The sequence below is a fragment of the Acanthochromis polyacanthus genome, chromosome 6 (assembly GCF_021347895.1).
Source record: "Acanthochromis polyacanthus isolate Apoly-LR-REF ecotype Palm Island chromosome 6, KAUST_Apoly_ChrSc, whole genome shotgun sequence".
Lineage (NCBI taxonomy): Eukaryota > Metazoa > Chordata > Actinopteri > Pomacentridae > Acanthochromis > Acanthochromis polyacanthus.
This window is the reverse complement of record NC_067118.1, coordinates 4,315,233-4,333,399: the sequence shown is the minus strand read 5'-3', so window position 1 is coordinate 4,333,399 and position 18,167 is coordinate 4,315,233. Positions and strand designations below refer to the sequence as shown.

The 18,167-nt window shown below is 42.4% G+C and overlaps 2 protein-coding genes and 1 long non-coding RNA gene across 9 annotated transcripts in view; all 3 read right to left on the bottom strand.

Moving 5' to 3' along the window:
• LOC127534526 (uncharacterized) overlaps positions 1-18,167 on the bottom strand; it is a 308,994-nt gene that overhangs the window by 59,508 nt on the left and 231,319 nt on the right. The window lies entirely within an intron of this gene.
• gripap1 (GRIP1 associated protein 1) overlaps positions 1-18,167 on the bottom strand; it is a 51,723-nt gene that overhangs the window by 4,616 nt on the left and 28,940 nt on the right. For 3 of the 6 annotated variants that reach the window (XM_051949859.1, XM_051949861.1, XM_051949862.1), the window contains 12 exons: positions 13,827-13,961; positions 13,297-13,392; positions 13,116-13,226; positions 12,256-12,357; positions 11,996-12,109; positions 11,199-11,276; positions 7,042-7,137; positions 5,093-5,149; positions 3,863-3,962; positions 1,219-1,349; positions 491-607; positions 152-245 (listed from right to left, as the gene is read on the bottom strand). In XM_051949859.1, the coding sequence (XP_051805819.1) occupies positions 152-245; positions 491-607; positions 1,219-1,349; positions 3,863-3,962; positions 5,093-5,149; positions 7,042-7,137; positions 11,199-11,276; positions 11,996-12,109; positions 12,256-12,357; positions 13,116-13,226; positions 13,297-13,392; positions 13,827-13,961 (1,231 nt within the window). Of the gene's footprint in view, positions 1-151; positions 246-490; positions 608-1,218; positions 1,350-3,862; positions 3,963-5,092; positions 5,150-7,041; positions 7,138-11,198; positions 11,277-11,995; positions 12,110-12,255; positions 12,358-13,115; positions 13,227-13,296; positions 13,393-13,826; positions 13,962-14,936; positions 14,979-17,307; positions 17,350-18,167 lie in introns of all 6 variants that reach the window. The other 3 variants (XM_051949857.1, XM_051949860.1, XM_051949858.1) reach the window with 2 other exon arrangements.
• Positions 5,156-7,034, bottom strand: LOC127534525 (uncharacterized). Of its 2 annotated transcripts, none has more exons than XM_051949872.1 (2): positions 5,657-7,034; positions 5,156-5,617 (listed from the first exon to the last, which is right to left on the bottom strand). In XM_051949872.1, exons 1-2 carry the CDS (start codon positions 5,753-5,755, stop codon positions 5,198-5,200), a joined length of 519 nt encoding a protein of 172 aa, XP_051805832.1. In that variant the 5' UTR covers positions 5,756-7,034; the 3' UTR covers positions 5,156-5,197. The 2 variants fall into 2 exon arrangements, with proteins under 2 accessions (XP_051805832.1, XP_051805833.1); XM_051949873.1 differs by having other exon boundaries at positions 5,156-5,593.

The window sequence follows — 18,167 nt, the reverse complement described above, 5'->3', positions numbered from 1 at the left end:
TCTGAACTGTGGAAGTGGAGCTCTAATCTGGAAGGTCTCATGTATCTTCTGGGATGAAGTGCTGCAGCTGAACTGAACATGTTGTTGGATGTTGGATGTTTTTGTCTCAGCAGGTTTGAACCAGATGTTCAGGATGCCGATGTTTCCTCACCGATGCGGCTGTCCATCACATACGTCTCTATGATGGCGCTCTTCCTGCAGATGTCTTCAGCCATGGACGAGCAGCTCACCTCCAGATGTTTCACCTGAACAGAAGGATAAAAATCAGACCAAAGATCTCGTCTTTAAGGAACTTTAAAACTGAAACTAGAACTGGTTGTTCCATGAAGCCTGAGGAGCAGATCTATAAAGGTTTGAGGTGAACAAACAGAGCAGGACGTTAATAATGCATCTATAAATATACTTCTGTCCAGTCCAGGAACAAAGTGAAGTGTCAAAACAGCAGACATCTGATGGGATGTGGTCGTCATGGTGACGGATGGACGCTCACCTTCTCCTCCAGCATCCACTTCTCCTGCTGGACCTCGGCCAGGCGCTGGAACAACTCTCCGACCTCGTCATCGGACAGCTCGGCCGGACGCTGGGACTGAGGACTTCCTCCTCCAGACTGGAGACAGAACCAGAGATCAGAGCTTCAGGTGGAAACATCTCAGAGGGTTCAGAGTCATTCCAGACCAGGTTCAAGATGATCTGGACAGGTTCTAAGATGTCTGAACTGAACTTTTTAAAAGTTATCAGACAAACAGAAATAAAAACTAAGATGTTCTGAATAAAAACTTTTGATAACTTTGGACTTAAATCCTTCTTCTGCCAACTAAAACCTCCATCGTCTGGTTTCTAGCTTCCTGTTCAGTCTGAAAAGCTGAAAACATCCGAAGTCAGGAGGCCGTTTCATCGCCAGTCGTCATGGCGGTCGTCGTCATGTGATGCCGTTGCTATGACGACGGCAGTAAACTGACCTCGGCGGTGTCACGACACAAAGGAACCTGTCAGCTCTATTTACAGAGTTTCTATCAATAGAATGTTAAATTCAGCAGCAGGAAGCTCAAACAGAAGCACAGAAACGATGATGGGATGCCAGCTCATCGCCGTGGCAACAGTCAACAACAATACAGAGCGATTAATACTTTAGTCTGTTCATTATTATTAATGTAGTAGATTAAATTAAATGTCTCCTCAAATAATAAAACATTCAAATATCACTGATGCTCCGCCCACCTTGTTCTGATTGGTCGGCTGAGTCTCCTTCATCATGTCTCTGTAGGAGAAGGACGAGACGGACGACGAGTCTCCGGTCTGCTGGGTCCGACTGGGACTGTTGATCTCTGACAGAACCAGCTCCTCCAGACCTGGACCAGAACCAGACCCACAGATTAGAACCAGAGCCAGAATGAAAAACCAGAACCACAGACCAGTTAGCGCTCCAGGAAATAAATACAAAATCATACCGTCCCCTTAAGAACCCGGCCGTCCCTTTAAGAACCAGTCCCATCCCTTTAAGAACTCGGCCGTCCCTTTAAGAACCCGGCCGTCCCTTTAAGAACCCGGCCGTCCCTTTAAGAACCCGGCCGTCCCTTTAAGAATCTGTCCCGTCCCTTTAAGAACTCGGCCGTCACTTTAAGAACCTGTCCCGTCCCTTTAAGAACCCAGCCGTCCCTTTAAGAACCCATCCGTCCCTTTAAAAACGCGGCTGTCCCTTTAAGAACCTGGCCGTCCCTTTAAGAACCCGTCCCGTCCCTTTAAGAACCTGGCCGTCCCTTTAAGAACCCAGCCGTCCCTTTAAGAACCCAGCCGTCCCTTTAAGAACCCGTCCGTCCCTTTAAAAACGCGGCTGTCCCTTTAAGAACCTGTCCATCCCTTTAAGAACCAGTTCGTCCCTTTAAGAACCAGTCCCATCCCTTTAAGAACCAGTCCCATCCCTTTAAGAACCTGGCCGTCCCTTTAAGAACCCGGCCGTCCTTTTAAGAACCCGGCCAATCCCTTTTAGAACCCGGCCGTCCTTTAAGAACCCGGCCTGTCCCTTTAAGAACCTGTCCCTTCCCTTGAAGAACCCGCCCGTCCCTTTAAGAACTTGCCCATCCCTTTAAGGCAGGTGCAGCAGCATAAGTAGGCTACTTTAAAATGTCTGATTCTCAGGTTTGTGCTGAAGAGCTTTTAAACATTCAGCAACTCATAGATTATAAATGAAGCTGAGGAAGGCCCTGCGCTGCACTCTCTGTGTGTGTGTGTGTGTGTGTGTGTGTGTGTGTGTGCGTGTAAAAACCAGTAGAAAATGGGCCTCAGAAATACAAAGATATGCAGCAAAACACAAATATTAACGAACAAAAGAAACGTTTGATGCAGAAAAACAGAAGAAGTTGTGTATATGTGTGTGTGTGTGTGTGTGTGTGTGTGTGTGTGTGTGTGTGTGTGTGTGTGTGTGTGTGTGTGTGTGTGTGTGTGTGTGTGTGTGCAGCAGACGCCAGTGTGTCCAACCAGAATGCTGCATTAAATATTCAGTAGAAGGTTCCGGACTGAGCCAGAACCTCCTGATGCAGAGGTTAGCACGGCGACAACTATCGGATCCATCGGTCACGTTACCACACAAGAACACACACAGAACACACACCTCCTCGTGGAGTATTTAAAGCGGACCATCGCCCATTTAGCAGATTTAAATCCTAACTGAGTTTCACTTCAGGTTCTGATCCATAACCTGCAGCTGTAGCATCAGAACAACGGTTTTCTGGTAGAAGTCGTATAAACGTCCAGGTGGAGGGCTTCAGGAACCACCAGCTCCACTCCTCTGAACTAAAGATGCAAATATTAAACCAACAATAGTCGACTGTTAATATTAATGAAGTCCAGCACACTCTGGTAGAATTTGTGTTACCACAACGACTCAGCAATAAGAACTCCTGATAGATAGTGGTTTGTCTGAAACATCTGAGTTCTGGTTGGAGGTCATTAACCTCCTCAGAAGTCTCTGTCATGGTGACCATTGCTGCTAAACTCAACCAGGTCCTGGTGATCTAACCGGACTTCTCTGGTTTCTTCTTTTAGAAATGTCTTCCAGAGAAGTTCGGTTGGTTTCTCCTCAAGCTCCTATGACTAAAAGATGGAACATTTCAGGCCAATAGCCTCCTCAGAAGTCCCATTTTTGTCATTTTGAGTTTTGTTTTTATCATTTTGCATCGTTTCTGTTGTTTTCTGTCTCGATTTTTGTCATTTTGCATTACATTTTTGTCATTGTATGTCTTGATTTTGTCATTTTGTGTCTCTTTTTTTAATTCTGCGTCTTGTTTTTGTCATTTTGTGTTTTGTTTTTTTAATTCTGCGTCATTTTTGTCATTTTGTGTCTCGTTTTTGGCATTTTGTGCGTTGTTTTTGTCGTGTCTCATTTTTGTCATTTTGCGTCTTATTTTTGTCATTTTGTGTCTTGTTTTTGTCATTTAACGTCTTATTTTTGTCGTTTTGTGTCCCGTCTTTGTCATTTAACGTCTGGTTGTTGTCGCTTTGTGTCTCATAGTCATCATTTTGTGTCTCCTTCCTGATCTTTTTTGTCTTATTTGCGTTGTCTTCTTTACCTTTTGTGTTTTGTTTGTGTCATATTGTGTCTCTTTTGTGTCATTTTATCTCATTCTTTCACTCTGCCTGGTGTCCATTAAGCATCACATTAGTCTTTGTCATGGTGCCCGTTGCTGCTAAACTCCCACAGTGCTCTCTGCTTTAACCTCCTCTGGTCTCTACAGGATTAAACAGGAAGAGGCTCCACCTGGTGGAACAACCAGGAACTACAACTGAACTCCATCAACTGACATCACGTCCTTCTTCTTCCTCTTTGGTCAGTATGTTTCTACATCACAGTCTCAGGTGTGTTTACCTGTCCTGGTTTTGCTGTTGGTCAGAATCTCCTGGAGTCTCTCCTGTAGTTTATCGGCTCGCTTCCTCTCCAGCTGCAGCTGCCGCTTCAAGTCCTTCAGCTGCACACAAACAGACACACAATTACACAAACAGACACACAAACACACAGACAGATTTACTTTCTAATTATTATTTTCCATGCACGGCTGCTCTCAAATTACTCTGCAAAGAAACTTCCTCTCATCTCTATTCACATTCTCCTCCATCAGACAGACAGACAGACAGACAGGTTACTAACAGACAGACAGACAGGTTACTAACAGACAGGTTACTAACAGACAGACAGGTTACTAACAGACAGGTTACTAACAGACAGACACACAGACAGACAGGTTACTAACAGACAGACAGGTTACTAACAGACAGACAGACAGACAGGTTACTAACAGACAGGTTACTAACAGACAGACAGGTTACTAACAGACAGGTTACTAACAGACAGACACACAGACAGACAGGTTACTAACAGACAGACAGGTTACTAACAGACAGACAGACAGACAGGTTACTAACAGACAGACAGACAGGTTACTAACAGACAGACACACAGACAGACAGGTTACTAACAGACAGACAGGTTACTAACAGACAGACAGGTTACTAACAGACAGACAGACAGGTTACTAACAGACAGACAGACAGACAGGTTACTAACAGACAGACAGACAGACAGGTTACTAACAGACAGACACACAGACAGACAGGTTACTAACAGACAGACAGGTTACTAACAGACAGACAGGTTACTAACAGACAGACAGACAGGTTACTAACAGACAGACAGACAGACAGGTTACTAACAGACAGACAGACAGACAGGTTACTAACAGACAGACAGACAGGTTACTAACAGACAGACAGACAGGTTACTAACAGACAGACAGGTTACTAACAGACAGGTTACTAACAGACAGACAGACAGGTTACTAACAGACAGACAGACAGGTTACTAACAGACAGACAGACAGGTTACTAACAGACAGACAGGTTACTAACAGACAGGTTACTAACAGACAGACAGGTTACTAACAGACAGGTTACTAACAGACAGACAGACAGGTTACTAACAGACAGGTTACTAACAGACAGACAGACAGGTTACTAACAGACAGGTTACTAACAGACAGACAGACAGGTTACTAACAGAGACAGACAGACGGATAACTAACAGACAGACAGGTAAACTCACCGCTGCACTCCCCTTCTTCTCCAGGATCCTCTGTCCGTCCACGGTGTCTTTGATCTCCTGTAATAAACACACATTCAGTTGTTTCCTCTCGGTTCTCAAGTGGGACTAATTCTGAGGATCTTCATGGAGCAGAAACAATAACTGGTCCACCAAATGGTCCACTAACTGGTCTAACTGGTCCACCAGCTGGTCTAACTGGTCCACCAACTGGTCCTCTAACTGGTCCACCAACTGGTCCTCTAACTGGTCCACCAACTGGTCCTCTAACCGGTCCACCAACTGGTCCTCTAACCGGTCCACCAATTTGTCCTCTAACCGGTCCACCAGCTGGTCCTCTAACTGGTCCACCAACTGGTCCTCTAACTGGTCCACCAACTGGTCCTCTAACTGGTCCACCAACTGGTCCTCTAACTGGTCCACCAACTGGTCCTCTAACTGGTCCACCAACTGGTCCTCTAACTGGTCCACCAACTGGTCCTCTAACTGGTCCACCAACTGGTCCTCTAACTGGTCCACCAACTGGTCCTCTAACTGGTCCACCAACTTGTCCTCTAACTGGTCCACCAACTGGTCCACCAACTTGTCCTCTAACTGGTCCACCAACTGGTCCACCAACTTGTCCTCTAACCGGTCCACCAACTTGTCCTCTAACTGGTCCATCATTCCAGAAATTATTCAGACACCAGAACCCCCCATGGATCAGTTGACAGGTTTTAGCTGCTTTTTATTGTCTTTAATCTTTGTTGGGACATTTTTTCACAGTTTTCCAAAATGTGGTGTCATGACTGAAGGTTCTCCTGGTGCTCTGCTCCCAGAGCTCCAGCAGCATCCTCCAGATTTACCTTCCTGTGACTCCTCCTTTATCTTCAATATGAAGCTCCAGGTAGAGCCTCAGATGGAGCAGACATGTTGAACAACAGGACTTCCAGACAGTTATTAGAGTAGCAGGAGGACACTGAGACTCGCATTTGGATTTTTGTGTCTCCTTGTGGTAGCTGTGTGTTGATGTGGACATTTTGCATTTCCAAGTGGCTGTTTTGTGTAGGGCTGGACCCGAATATCCCAAATATCCGAATATTCGTTCGCTACGGCACTATCCAGTATTAATTTTGGTATCCGAATATTCGGATATTCGACCACTCGGTCGGAACGAATATCCGGATATTCGTCTTTAATAGGGGCCGAATATTCGGAGGCCAGAAACCACTGTTCGGGCCAGCCCTAGTTTTGTGGCAATTTTGAGGCATGTTGCAGGTGTTTTGTTGTCTTTTTCTGATCATTTTGCATTTCTTCATGGTTGTTTTGTGGTCATTTTTTTACTTTTTTGTGAAGATTTTGTGCCTCTCTGTAGTCATTTTTCATCTCTTTGTGGTGTTCTTGTGTCTTGTTGGAGGTGTTGCGTGTCCGTGGCATTTTTGTGTCTCTTTGTGGTAATTTTCTGTCTTTTTCCATCTCTTAGTGGTTGTTTTATGTCATTTTTGTGCCTCTGTGGTCATTATCTGTCTCTTAGTGGCTGCTTTGCATCTCGTTGTGGCTAATTTTGTGTCTCTTTGTGTTCGTTGTTTATATCTTGTCACTCAATATTCCATAATAATGTGATAAATGTCTGACCTTGCAGAGTTTGCATAAATTGATCAGATATTTTTTATTCTTGTGGCAACAACACCTTCTGCTGTAACACACTCCTGAACGGTTGAGTATCACAAAGAGCTCGACAATAAAGACTCTAATGTGAGATTTGAAGCACACAGAGATCAGAGGGCGTTCTGGAGCGTTCTAAAGGTCCACGGCTGCTGTGTTCAAAGCTAGAGATGCCTAAAGGTCAGAAAGCAAAGCCTCAAAGTCGGCTTTTATCTGCCGCTTCACCTACAGAGTCACCTAGAGGACCGAGGATCAAAACCAGCCCAGAAAACGAACCATCACCTGGAGCTTCCACCTTCAGCTGTTACCTGTTTGAGCTTCCCGATGGCGTCCACGTGTTCGTCCTTCTGCTTCTCCACCTCCACCAGCTGCTGCTTCAGTCGCTCCATCTCCTCCTGCTTCTCCTGCAGAGACACAACCAGACTTCAAACTTCTCCTCCAGCGATGCCCCGTCGCTCCTAATCCAGCTGACCGAGGGATTAATGCAGGAAGATGACCTGTTTTAATTCCCCTCTAATCTCCTGCCGCTAATTAATTTGACTGAAATCGACATTAAAAGCAGCGGCGGCTGACGGAGACAGAAAAAAGCTTGTAATTCTGCACGAGTCGCTTAATTCCCTGTAATGTCGCACACCTCAATCAGCAACACACAAACAGCTCCGGGCTTCATTTCTGAGGAGAAACAAAGACGAGGAACGGCTTCTGAGAGCCAGAGAAACGTTAAATTAACACACTTGAAGAAGTTTTACTGACTGAAAGGAAACTACAGGACGGAAAAATGAAACTACAGTGATGAAAAAGGCAAAGACTCACAAAAAGACCAGAAAAAGATGCAAAATTACCTAAAACTGAATGTAAAATGACCAAAAACACACAAAATACTCAGAAAGAGATTAAAATTGGCCAAAACAAAAACAAAATTAACACAAGCAGACATAAAATGTGTCCAAGCAAAGATCAAGAAGCACAAATGGTGACAAAAACATGCAAAGAGACACAAAAAGACCAGAGATGCAAACTTACAGCAGAGCCAATTACAAAGAGACAAAATAAACTGATGCTGATTTAATGCAGACGCACAAAAGCACTACTAGACACAAAATGGGGAAAAAGAGAAGCACTAACAAAAAATGAAGAAAAAAAGGACAGCTAATACACAAAAAATGACCAGGAAGACAATCAAACTGTCCAAAATGGGCACAAAATGAACACAAAGACACACAAAATGACCAGAAAGAGAATTAAAGAGATTCATAATGATAACAAACTGAGACAAGACAACTAAAAAGATGGATAAAAAGACTAGAAAAAGATGTAAAATTAACTAAAACTCATTGTAAAATGACCACAAAAAAAAAAACATAAAATGACCAGAAAGAGATGAAAGCCAACCAATACAGAAAAAATGTAACAGAGACACGAAATCAACACAAACTGATGCAGATTCAGGACAAACAGACTCATTCTGGGATGTAAAAACACATTTTGCTGTTTTATTTCTTTAAATCATTCTCCCATCTGATTACTCTGAACTGTACCTGCGTCCTGCCCACTAATTAGACCCCTCCAGCATTAATTAACTTTTCCTATTAAGATAAAACTCTCAGTAATCATCAGAGTCTCCGAGGAAATGCTCCCTGAAGAGTCCTGCCCTCTGATTGGCTGGGAGGACTCCAGTCTCTATGGTGATTATTGGTTATTGAACACACAGGAACTCATTCTTTACTGTCACACGAGCCTCCCCCGCTCTGATCTGCTGTTAACACGACCTCACCTCCATGGTTACCATGGAGACGCTTTAATTAGAAACCTCAGTAACGATAATACGCAGTGCATGTATCTATAAATATTTACATTGATACTGAAACAGCTAATCAATCACCTGAAACAACCAATCAATTATCAGAAAGAACCAATCAATCACCTGAAACAACCAATCAATAACCTGAAACAAGTAATCAATTATCAGAAAGAACTAATCAATCACCTGAAACAATTAATCAATCACCTGAAACAACTAAAAATGAAACGAAACAGAGGTTAAATGAAACTAAAAGAAAAATGAAACTACAGTGAAGAAAAATGAAATTAAAATGAAGAAAAATTAAGCCACAGTGAGGTAAAATGAAACTAGAGTGAGAAAAATGACACTAGAGTGAAGTAAAATGAAACTAGAGTGAAAAAAATGAAACTACAGTGAGGTAAAATGAAACTACAGTGAAGAAAAATGAAATTAAAATGAGTTAAAATGAAACTAGTGAAATAAAATGAAACTAGTGAAGTAAAATGAAACGACAGTGAGTTAAAATGAAACTACAGTGAGGTAAAATGAAACTGCAGTGAGGTAAAATGAAACTGCAGTGAGTTAAAATGAAACTGCAGTGAGTTAAAATGAAACTACAGTGAGGTAAAATGAGACTACAGTGAGTTAAAATGAAACTACAGTGAGTTAAAATGAAACTACAGTGAGGTAAAATGAGACTACAGTGAGTTAAAATGAAACTACAGTGAGGTAAAATGAGACTACAGTGAGGTAAAATGAAACTACAGTGAGGTAAAATGAAACTACAGTGAAGTAAAATGAAACTACAGTGAGGTAAAATGAAACTACAGTGAGGTAAAATGAAACTACAGTGAAGTAAAATGAAACTACAGTGAGTTAAAATGAAACTACAGTGAGGTAAAATGAGACTACAGTGAGTTAAAATGAAACTACAGTGAGTTAAAATGAGACTACAGTGAGGTAAAATGAGACTACAGTGAGTTAAAATGAGACTACAGTGAGGTAAAATGAGACTACAGTGAGTTAAAATGAAACTAGTGAAGTAAAATGAAACTGCAGTGAAGTAAAATGAAACTACAGTGAGGTAAAATGAAACTACAGTGAACAATAATCGCTGCTGTCCCGCTAACTTCCTCCTCTGAGGCCGTGTCCAGGTTCTGATCTGGGTCATCATGAGTTCCATCCAAACCTGCTGAGTATCAACAGAACCTGAACCTGATTTATTCAGAGGGACAATCTGGAATCATATGAGCTCTGTGGAAACCATCATTATTTAACTCGCATACAGCAGCTCAATGCAAACATAAACCAGGGCTCTGCAGATCACATTAAATGGTGGTTTCTGGGCCCCAGTGCATGCTGGGAGCAGACAGAGCACCACATGGTAATGAGGTTAGTGTTGACAGAATCTGACCTCCTGCTCTGTCTGCTCTGATTAAAGGAGGTTTCCCTGTTCTACCACAGACTGATCAGCACTGTAGATGTATACTATACAGATAAACCCACCCTCAGACCGTTTGTTTTTATTATTCTACAGTTTAATTTAGCTTTTATCCAAAGAGATAGACATCTACAAACATCACAAGGATCTAGTCAGGAGAAAACAACTTGGATAAGAGTCATAAAACACTGTTAGCCAAAAGAGTCAAGTATTAGCCCCAATGTTAGAATAAAGAACAAAATATTCGCCACTATGTGAGAATAAAGAATAAAATATTAGCCACTATGTTAGAAAAAAGAATAAAATATTAGCCACAAAGTTAGCCTAAACAAGAAAATATTAGCCACAATGCTAGCCTAAAGAGTAAAACTTTAGCCACTACGTTACCCTAAAGAATAAAACATTACCCACTATCTTAGCCTAAACAAGCTAATATTAGCCATGACGCTAGCCTAAACAAGCTAACATTAGCCTCAACATTAGCATAAAGAATAAAGCATTACAATGAATCTGGGGCCTCTTGCCAGATCATCATTGTAAATGAGAAATTGTTTCAACTAGGGATGTGCGGACTAGTCGTTTAATCGTTTAACCGTCTACTCATTTATTAAACGTTTAGTATTTTACTAGTCGGTTAAATGCTAGTGGCACTTTCTGTCTCAGTGGACGACTGAACATCTTCATCAGAGGGTGAATATTCCTCTTCAGAATATGAGTAAGCCATTACTTGACAAAGTACTTTGTCAGCGTTGAGCAGACCTCTCGGTACGGTGAGTTTTCTCACTCTAAAATGTGCCGTCTTGCGCTCTGATACGCTCCGACGGCGAGTCTCGTCTCCTCGGTTTTCAAACTCTAAACTCCAAAACTTTGAATGAAAACACGCCCACAACTGATGCTCAGATTGAAGTTCCAGATGTCCAGTACATGAGGAACACGAGGCAGTATATTTGAAGCTGTGGCTTGTTATGTTCAGCAATGCTGCTTGACGCAATATTGCGACTTTGGCGCTTAAAGGGTTAAATTGCAAGTTTTCCGAACCGACTAGTCGCCAATAAAATTAGCGACTAGTCGGTTCGGAAATTAGTCGAAATTCCCATCCCTAATTTCAACTGATCTAACCTGGTAGAAAAAAGAAGAAAGAAAGAAAACTGAATGTTGTTAAACATGAAGCCGGTTAAACGTGAAGCCGGTTAAACGTGAGGTCGGTTAACATGAAGCTGGTTAAACATGAATTTAGTTACCTGCAGCTGGACACTGTGCTCCTTCTGCAGACGTTCCACCTCCTCCTGATGCTGCAGAGAGTTCTGCTCGATGCTCTCCTGATCATAATAATAAATAGTGGTTACAATTATATAGCGCTTTTCAAGACACCCAAAGCGCTTTACAATGAATCCATTATTCATTCACTCACACATTCTCACTCTGGTGGTGGTAAGCTACATTTGTAGCCACAGCTGCCCTGGGGCTGCACGCATTCATACATCAGTGTGAGAACACTGGAGGCAAGGTGGGTTAAGTGTCTTGCCCAAGGACACAACAGCACATGACTAGGCGAGAGCGGGAATCGAACCGCCGACCCTTTGATCATTGGACGACCCGCTCTACCACCTGAGCCACAGCCCAATAAACCAGCAGATCAACAGTTAGAACCAGAAGATCGTCCAGTCAGAGCAGAGAAACATCTGTAACAGCAGCTGGCTGTTCTTCAACTAACCAGTCAGTCCTTATGGTTAGCTGTTTACAGGGTGGTAACTAATGGTAACTAACCAGTCAGTAGTGGTAGTGAGTTGTTTACAGACAGTAACTAACGGTAACTAATCAGTCAGGCCTTATGGATAGCTGTATAGAGACGGTAACTAACCAGTCAGTCCTTATGGTTAACTGTTTACAGACGGTAACCTACAGTAACTAAGCAGTCAGTCCTGGTGGTTAGTTGTTCACCGATGGTAACTAACGGTAACTAACCAGTCGGTCCTTATGGTTAGCCGTTTACAGGATGGTAACTACGGTAACTAACCAGGTTCAGGAGTTCACTAACCTCTGCCTCCTTCAGTCGTCTCTCAAACCAGCCTTTGGTTCCCTCCATGGACTGAACCTGAGCCTGAAGCTCCTCCAGCCGAGGCTGCAGAGACTCCAGCTCCTTGGACCGGGCCTACAAACAAGTAAACATGCAAACAAATCAATTTACATGTAAACAAACAAACATGTCAACAAACAAGTAAACATGTCAACAAACATATAAACATATGGGGGAATAGACATGTAAAGAATTAAATAAACAGATAAACTCCTCTTCACCTTCTCGTCTCGGAGCTGTTGTCTGATTTCCTCCTCAGATCGATTCTTGTCCTCATGGAGACCTCGAAGCTCCTTCTCATAACGAGCCCTGACCCCCAGGACCTGAGGAGACGAGGAGAGGAGGAGGTAAGGAGAGGAGACAAGGAGGTAAGGAGAGGAGGTAAGGAGGTTAAGAGAGGAGGTAAGGAGAGGAGACAAGGAGATAAGGAGAGGAGGTAAGGAGAGGAGACAAGGAGATAAGGAGAGGAGGTAAGGAGAGGAGACAAGGAGGTAAGGAGATAAGGAGAGGAGGTAAGGAGTTTAGGAGAGGAGGTAAGAAGGTAAGAAGAGGAGACAAGGAGGTAAGGAGAGGAGACAAGGAGGTAAGGAGAGGAGACAAGGAGGTAAGGAGAGGAGACAAGGAGGTAAGGAGGTTAGGAGAGGAGGTAAGGAGAGGAGACAAGGAGGTAAGGAGGTAAGGAGGGGAGACATAAACCAAAACAATGAAGCTACTGAAACTTTTCTCACTAAATTTAATTAAACTCATGTTTTGAGAGCCTATAAATCAGAAAATAAACAAGAAAAACTAAAAATTGATGAAAACATAAATAAAAAGTCATCCAGATAAAACTCAACAGGATCAGAAATGATTTCATCATAAAGTAGAATATCAGAGTAGAATTACAGTAATATTGTTTCTATTCTACTTTTATTTTAATCTATCTTTTTCATATTTTCATCTGTTCCGTCACTGTATTTATTCCGTTTACTGTCACTTTCATGAGAGTTTCTTCAGGATTAAAAAAGCTCCATCTGATCTGATCTTTAATCGGCAAAAACACAAGAAGAAGAAGAAGCAGCAGCAGTAGTTTCTCTCTCACCTCCTTCTCGTGCTGCAGTTTGAGGTCTGACAGCGCCTCCTTGTGGTCGGACTTCTCCTGGTTCAGCTGGATGGCCATGTCGTCCAGCATCGACTTCCTCTTCTCCGCCGTCTGTCAGACAAACACCAGTCAGTGTGTGTCTGTTTAGACCTGTGCTGTTGTTGTTGTTGTTGTTGTTTACCTTCTTGGCCTCGTCCAGCTCCCTCAGGAGCTTCTCCTTCTCCTGACCTTCTTCTGTCAGCTGCTCCAACAACTTCCTGTTGGCGAAACTGGACTCCTGATGGAGAACCATGAACCAGGTTAGACTCATGAGAACAGACACTCACAGAGTTTGTTCTGTGACGTGACCAGAACGAATAACAACCTGAAAATATGTATTTATTCTGGGGAAAAACTGCAACTAAAATAACGAAAAAAAGCTGGAAAATTACCACAGAGACAAAATCACCAAAAAGGGAGAAAGTTCTAGAGTAGACCTACCGACAACGAGAGAAAATTCTCTCCAGAAAATTCGGTAGGTCTACTCCAAAACTTTCTCCAGTAAAGACAACTGTAAAGATCACTGATTAGGATCTTTCGTCTTGATTTTTCTGGATTAAAGACACTAAAGTTCTTGTAGATGAAGACTCCTCTGACTCTGAGGAGGTCTGGTGGTGATTTTCTCAGGTTCTGCAGTTTATTTCTGGATAAATCTCCCGTTAACTCGGGTACCTGCAGCTGAGAGTCCAGGTCATCCCTCTGAGCCAGCAGGTTTTCCTGTTCGGTTCGTCTCTGCTGCAGTTCGGCCGTCAGAGCTTCCTGTTGTTCCCTCAACAGATTCATCTCCTGAGTCTTCACCGTCTGGATCTGCACACATTCACACATCAGTCACCTTCTAGCTTCTACAGGAATGTGAGGGATCATGATGATGGAAACGATGAAGGACAGCAGACGATGAAACAGGAAGCAGCAGAATGAAAACTGGAGGGAAAATCTGACTGAAGATGTGATTAACTAATAATGTTCATAAAATCAGCTGCTATACATCTAAACAACCCCATAGATCATTTATCATGGCAGCTGATCCTTATGACTACTTTTTAAAAACAACCCTAACCTACACTGTAAAAATGTTTGTAATCTGACAGTTTTTCCTGACAACAGCAGAGAAACTAAATCAGGATCGAAGTGAAACGTGATCTCATATTTACTGTCGTTATCAGATATTATCCACCGTGTTCTCAATCTGTCGTTGGAGGTTCCACAAAGAACGCAAACACAACAGAGGTTCAGATTTACTGGAGAACCTCAGATATCAGAGCTATTTCTGAAAGAGAAGTCTGGGAGTCCAGTAATTAAACGGATCCGAATCACAAGTTCTGGCTGAGTCTAAACCCTGGTATCTGTCAGGTAAGTCCCTCTGTTCTACTGAGGTTCCTTCAATGTGAAGAAATATGGGTTCTACAGATTACTTAGGAACAGTTCTGCGGTTATTAACAGTGTCTCAGAGAGCTGTCCTCTGAGAGAATTCTAGTCATAAAGATTCCAGGAATGCAAACTCTGAGTTCTCCACTGACGGTTAGATCAAGGTTATTCAAACCTTTCTAAAGTTATTCCTTAAGGAACTCAACTCTATTTAGGGTTCTTAATCAGGTTTCTGGCTAAGGGAGCAGCAGAATCAGTCTAATGTAAGGTTCCACATGGGTTCTACCTGCTATTTTAGCACACAAAGCTTTGTATTAATTTCCAAACAGCATTAAAAGGGTTCTAGAAGAGGTTCTAGGGAACTAAATTAGTCTGAGCATCGAGCTACTTTAAGGTTCTTGGTCAAGAAACAATTACCTGTTCGAGAGCGCACAGGTGAGTCCGCAGAGCGTTGTACTCCTGAAATTTGTGTTCCACAGTCATGAATGGTGGTTATTAGAATAAACAGACAACAAGTTCTAGGTACCGTCTCCAGGAGAAGCTAATCTGTCAAGAATGTTCTCGACAGAACATTAAGAATTTCACCTCCATGATTTCTTTTAAAGAATAAAGACTTGATCTAAACCAAGTTCCTAAACTAAATCACGATATGTTTATGTATCTCAAGCAGGTAGGTTCTAATTAGGGTTCTAGTCGACTCTACGGCTCCTCAGGTGTCGGGGTTAAGGATGTGGAAACTGTGGCACGTTCTAGGTAAGCATTCTGGTCCAAGATCTAGCTTAAAACTAACCCCTCAGGTAGGAGTTCTGACAACACATGTGTTCCAGACAGTGTTCTGTGTCTAGAACTCAGACTAGCAGGGTGAACTGGGGTTCTAGGTAAGTTCTACATGTGACTTTTAAGGTGTCAAGCTTTGTCCTTGAACCAGAAAACCTCCGGGGGAACTAAATCAGGTAAAATGATTAGTCTGAGGTTAGGGTTCTAGATAAGGGTTCTAACGTACAGTTACCTGTTCTAGTGCATACACTTCGGTCCTCAGCGCATGGTTCTCCTGTAAAATGTGTTCACTATGATATTAAAACTAGCTATTACCTTAAATAAAACACAGGTTCTCAGTGCTGCGTCTAGAAGAACTTATTAGAGCATTGGGAAACAGCACACAGAACGATTCTATGATCTATGTTCCATCCACGTTCGCTGATGGAGGCTGGGTTAAGATAATTTACTGACTGGTATTAGAACAGCAGGATTCTACACTCAGTCCTGTTCTGCAAATGCATATGTTTGCATTTAAGTTCTAGAGTGGCTAGGTTCTAATCCAGGGATGAGAATGAGAAAAAATATTTTTAGCTGAAAATTAGCCGGGGGTCTGGGGACCGCGCTGGACCCCCCACCGGGTCCAGCACGGAGCCCGGTGGGGGGATTCAGGGGGGCTTTGCCCTCCTGAAGCTCTTGGGTTTTGGAGATTTTACAGCAGTAAAAAGTGGCCTGAGAGTCCTTAAAAACAATTTAATATATATATCAATCTGGTCCAAAATTATTTCTAAATGTCATGGTGACAGGGACTCTGCTCTCAGTTTGCTAGCATTACTAGCAGTGTAGGTAAACCAAATGGCTAACATAACTATCTTTATGTAAAACAAATTAAGTTACCTTTCTCAATATTCTCTTCCTCTCACCTCACCAAGAAGTCAAATAATATTTCTGAGAATTCATTCTCAATGCAGAGTCACACACATGAGAGAGATTGTTCTACAGTCAATGTTCTCTTCCTCTCAACTAACCAAGAAGTCAAATAATATTTGAGATTTCATTCTTAATTAATAGTCACACACATGAAAGATTATACTCCAGTCAATGTTTCTGAGATTTTATAGCCACACACACACATCTACACATTGTTCCAACTAACATATTTACAAGCTGCATCATTCTGTTCAAATGCACTCATGGTTCATTGCAAAGATTTCTTTTTCCTCTTTGCAGCCAATTGGATCAGTTTCTCTGCAGCGTTTCTCTTTTCTGACTTATTGTGTGACAGCTTTTCCATCTTTGCTGCTTGCTCCTGTCCTCTCTTCTCCTGTGCCCTGCCTGTCTAGGACCGCTCGGCAGGGAGGGAGGCGGGCTAAAAGGTTGTCTATCAAATCACTCTGCAGCAATTGGGTAGGTATACAACCAATCAGTACAACGAATAGGCTGACGTATCCTGTCAGAATCGTCGCCTCTGTCGTCACTTAGTTACACCCGCCTTCTGACGCTACACTTCATGGTGATTCGATTACAGTACTGTACATGACTGCTCTCACTGAGTGGCAGCTAGCATTCAGCGCGGTGGATATTAGCAGCCGTTCGATATTACGACTTGCCGACCATAAACATACCTCGCCCCCCAAAAAAAATTTCTCCTCGAATTTAGACGATTCACAAGAATGACCCTGGCAATGATAAAATCCGCGGATCCACGGAAAATTCTCATCCCTGCTAATCTAACTGGGTTACTAGTCGACTCTCCTCAGGTGGTGTGGTTGCTCTAAGGTGTGCTTGCTCGGTTCAGTTTATTTTTGGTTCTTCAGTCTAATACCAACTACTCAGTTCCAGGCATCATAAAGGGTTCTGCTGCTGGTACTCTAAGTAGAACTAAAGCAGTATTCTAGACTTGGGTTCTGGGCAGGTCATGTTAAAGCTTGTTTTTTTTTAAACCAACAGAGTTCTGGGGGAACTAGATCAGTTCTTAGGATCTATCGTTATGTTAATGTTCTAGAGCGGGGTCCTATTGAAATATAATTACCTGCTCAAGCGCACACAGATCATCCCCAAGAGCACCGTTCTCCTGAAAGATGGGTTATAGTTCCACACTGAGTTCTAGATAAATCTGTCTGGAGCCAAATTTAGACTGCCGTAAAAACCAGACATGATGGGCAGTGAGAACATTAAAATACTGTTTCTATTCTTTCATTGAAAAGTAGTACTTGTAAAGCTGTTTGTTGACGCTCTAGGTACGATGTGTTATATGCTCATGGTTCCTTTAGGTGCATCTACCAGCCCTAGAGTCGCCTGAAAGGTTCTAAAGTCAGGGTTCTAAAACTGTAAATGTGACAAACCCATTATGGGGATGTTAGATTTAACGAGGCTGTTCTAAGGTCAAGCTATATATTATTCTAAACAAGACATTTAGAACTGTTCTTTTGGGTTCTCCAAGTATAAAATCAGCTCCTGACACATTGTTCTGGGACCAGAGTTCTGAATTATGTTTATTAACCATTATATTGATGAGAGATGATTGTGGTTCTATGTGATGTTCTCCAGGTGCTCTCCTGTTTTATGTATGGATGTTATATGGAGTAAGATTACTGTCAAAAGTATTCATCCACGATTCTAACCATTCGTATTCGTAATGTTAAACATTTGTATGTTAATAAAAATTTGTACACAAAATTCTGCTGTCATATGCATGAGTTTGATAAATTAAGGGTTAGGATTGTTTTTACGAGTATGAACCTAGAAGTTGTGAGTGCAACTCTAATTTCTACGACTACGAAGTCTTCCCTGTGAGGACGAATTCAAGTTTATGGGTACGAGTAGAAAAATACCGGAATGACGTCACATAGGTCACAGGGGAAGGTAATCGAACACCGATTGCTCCAAACG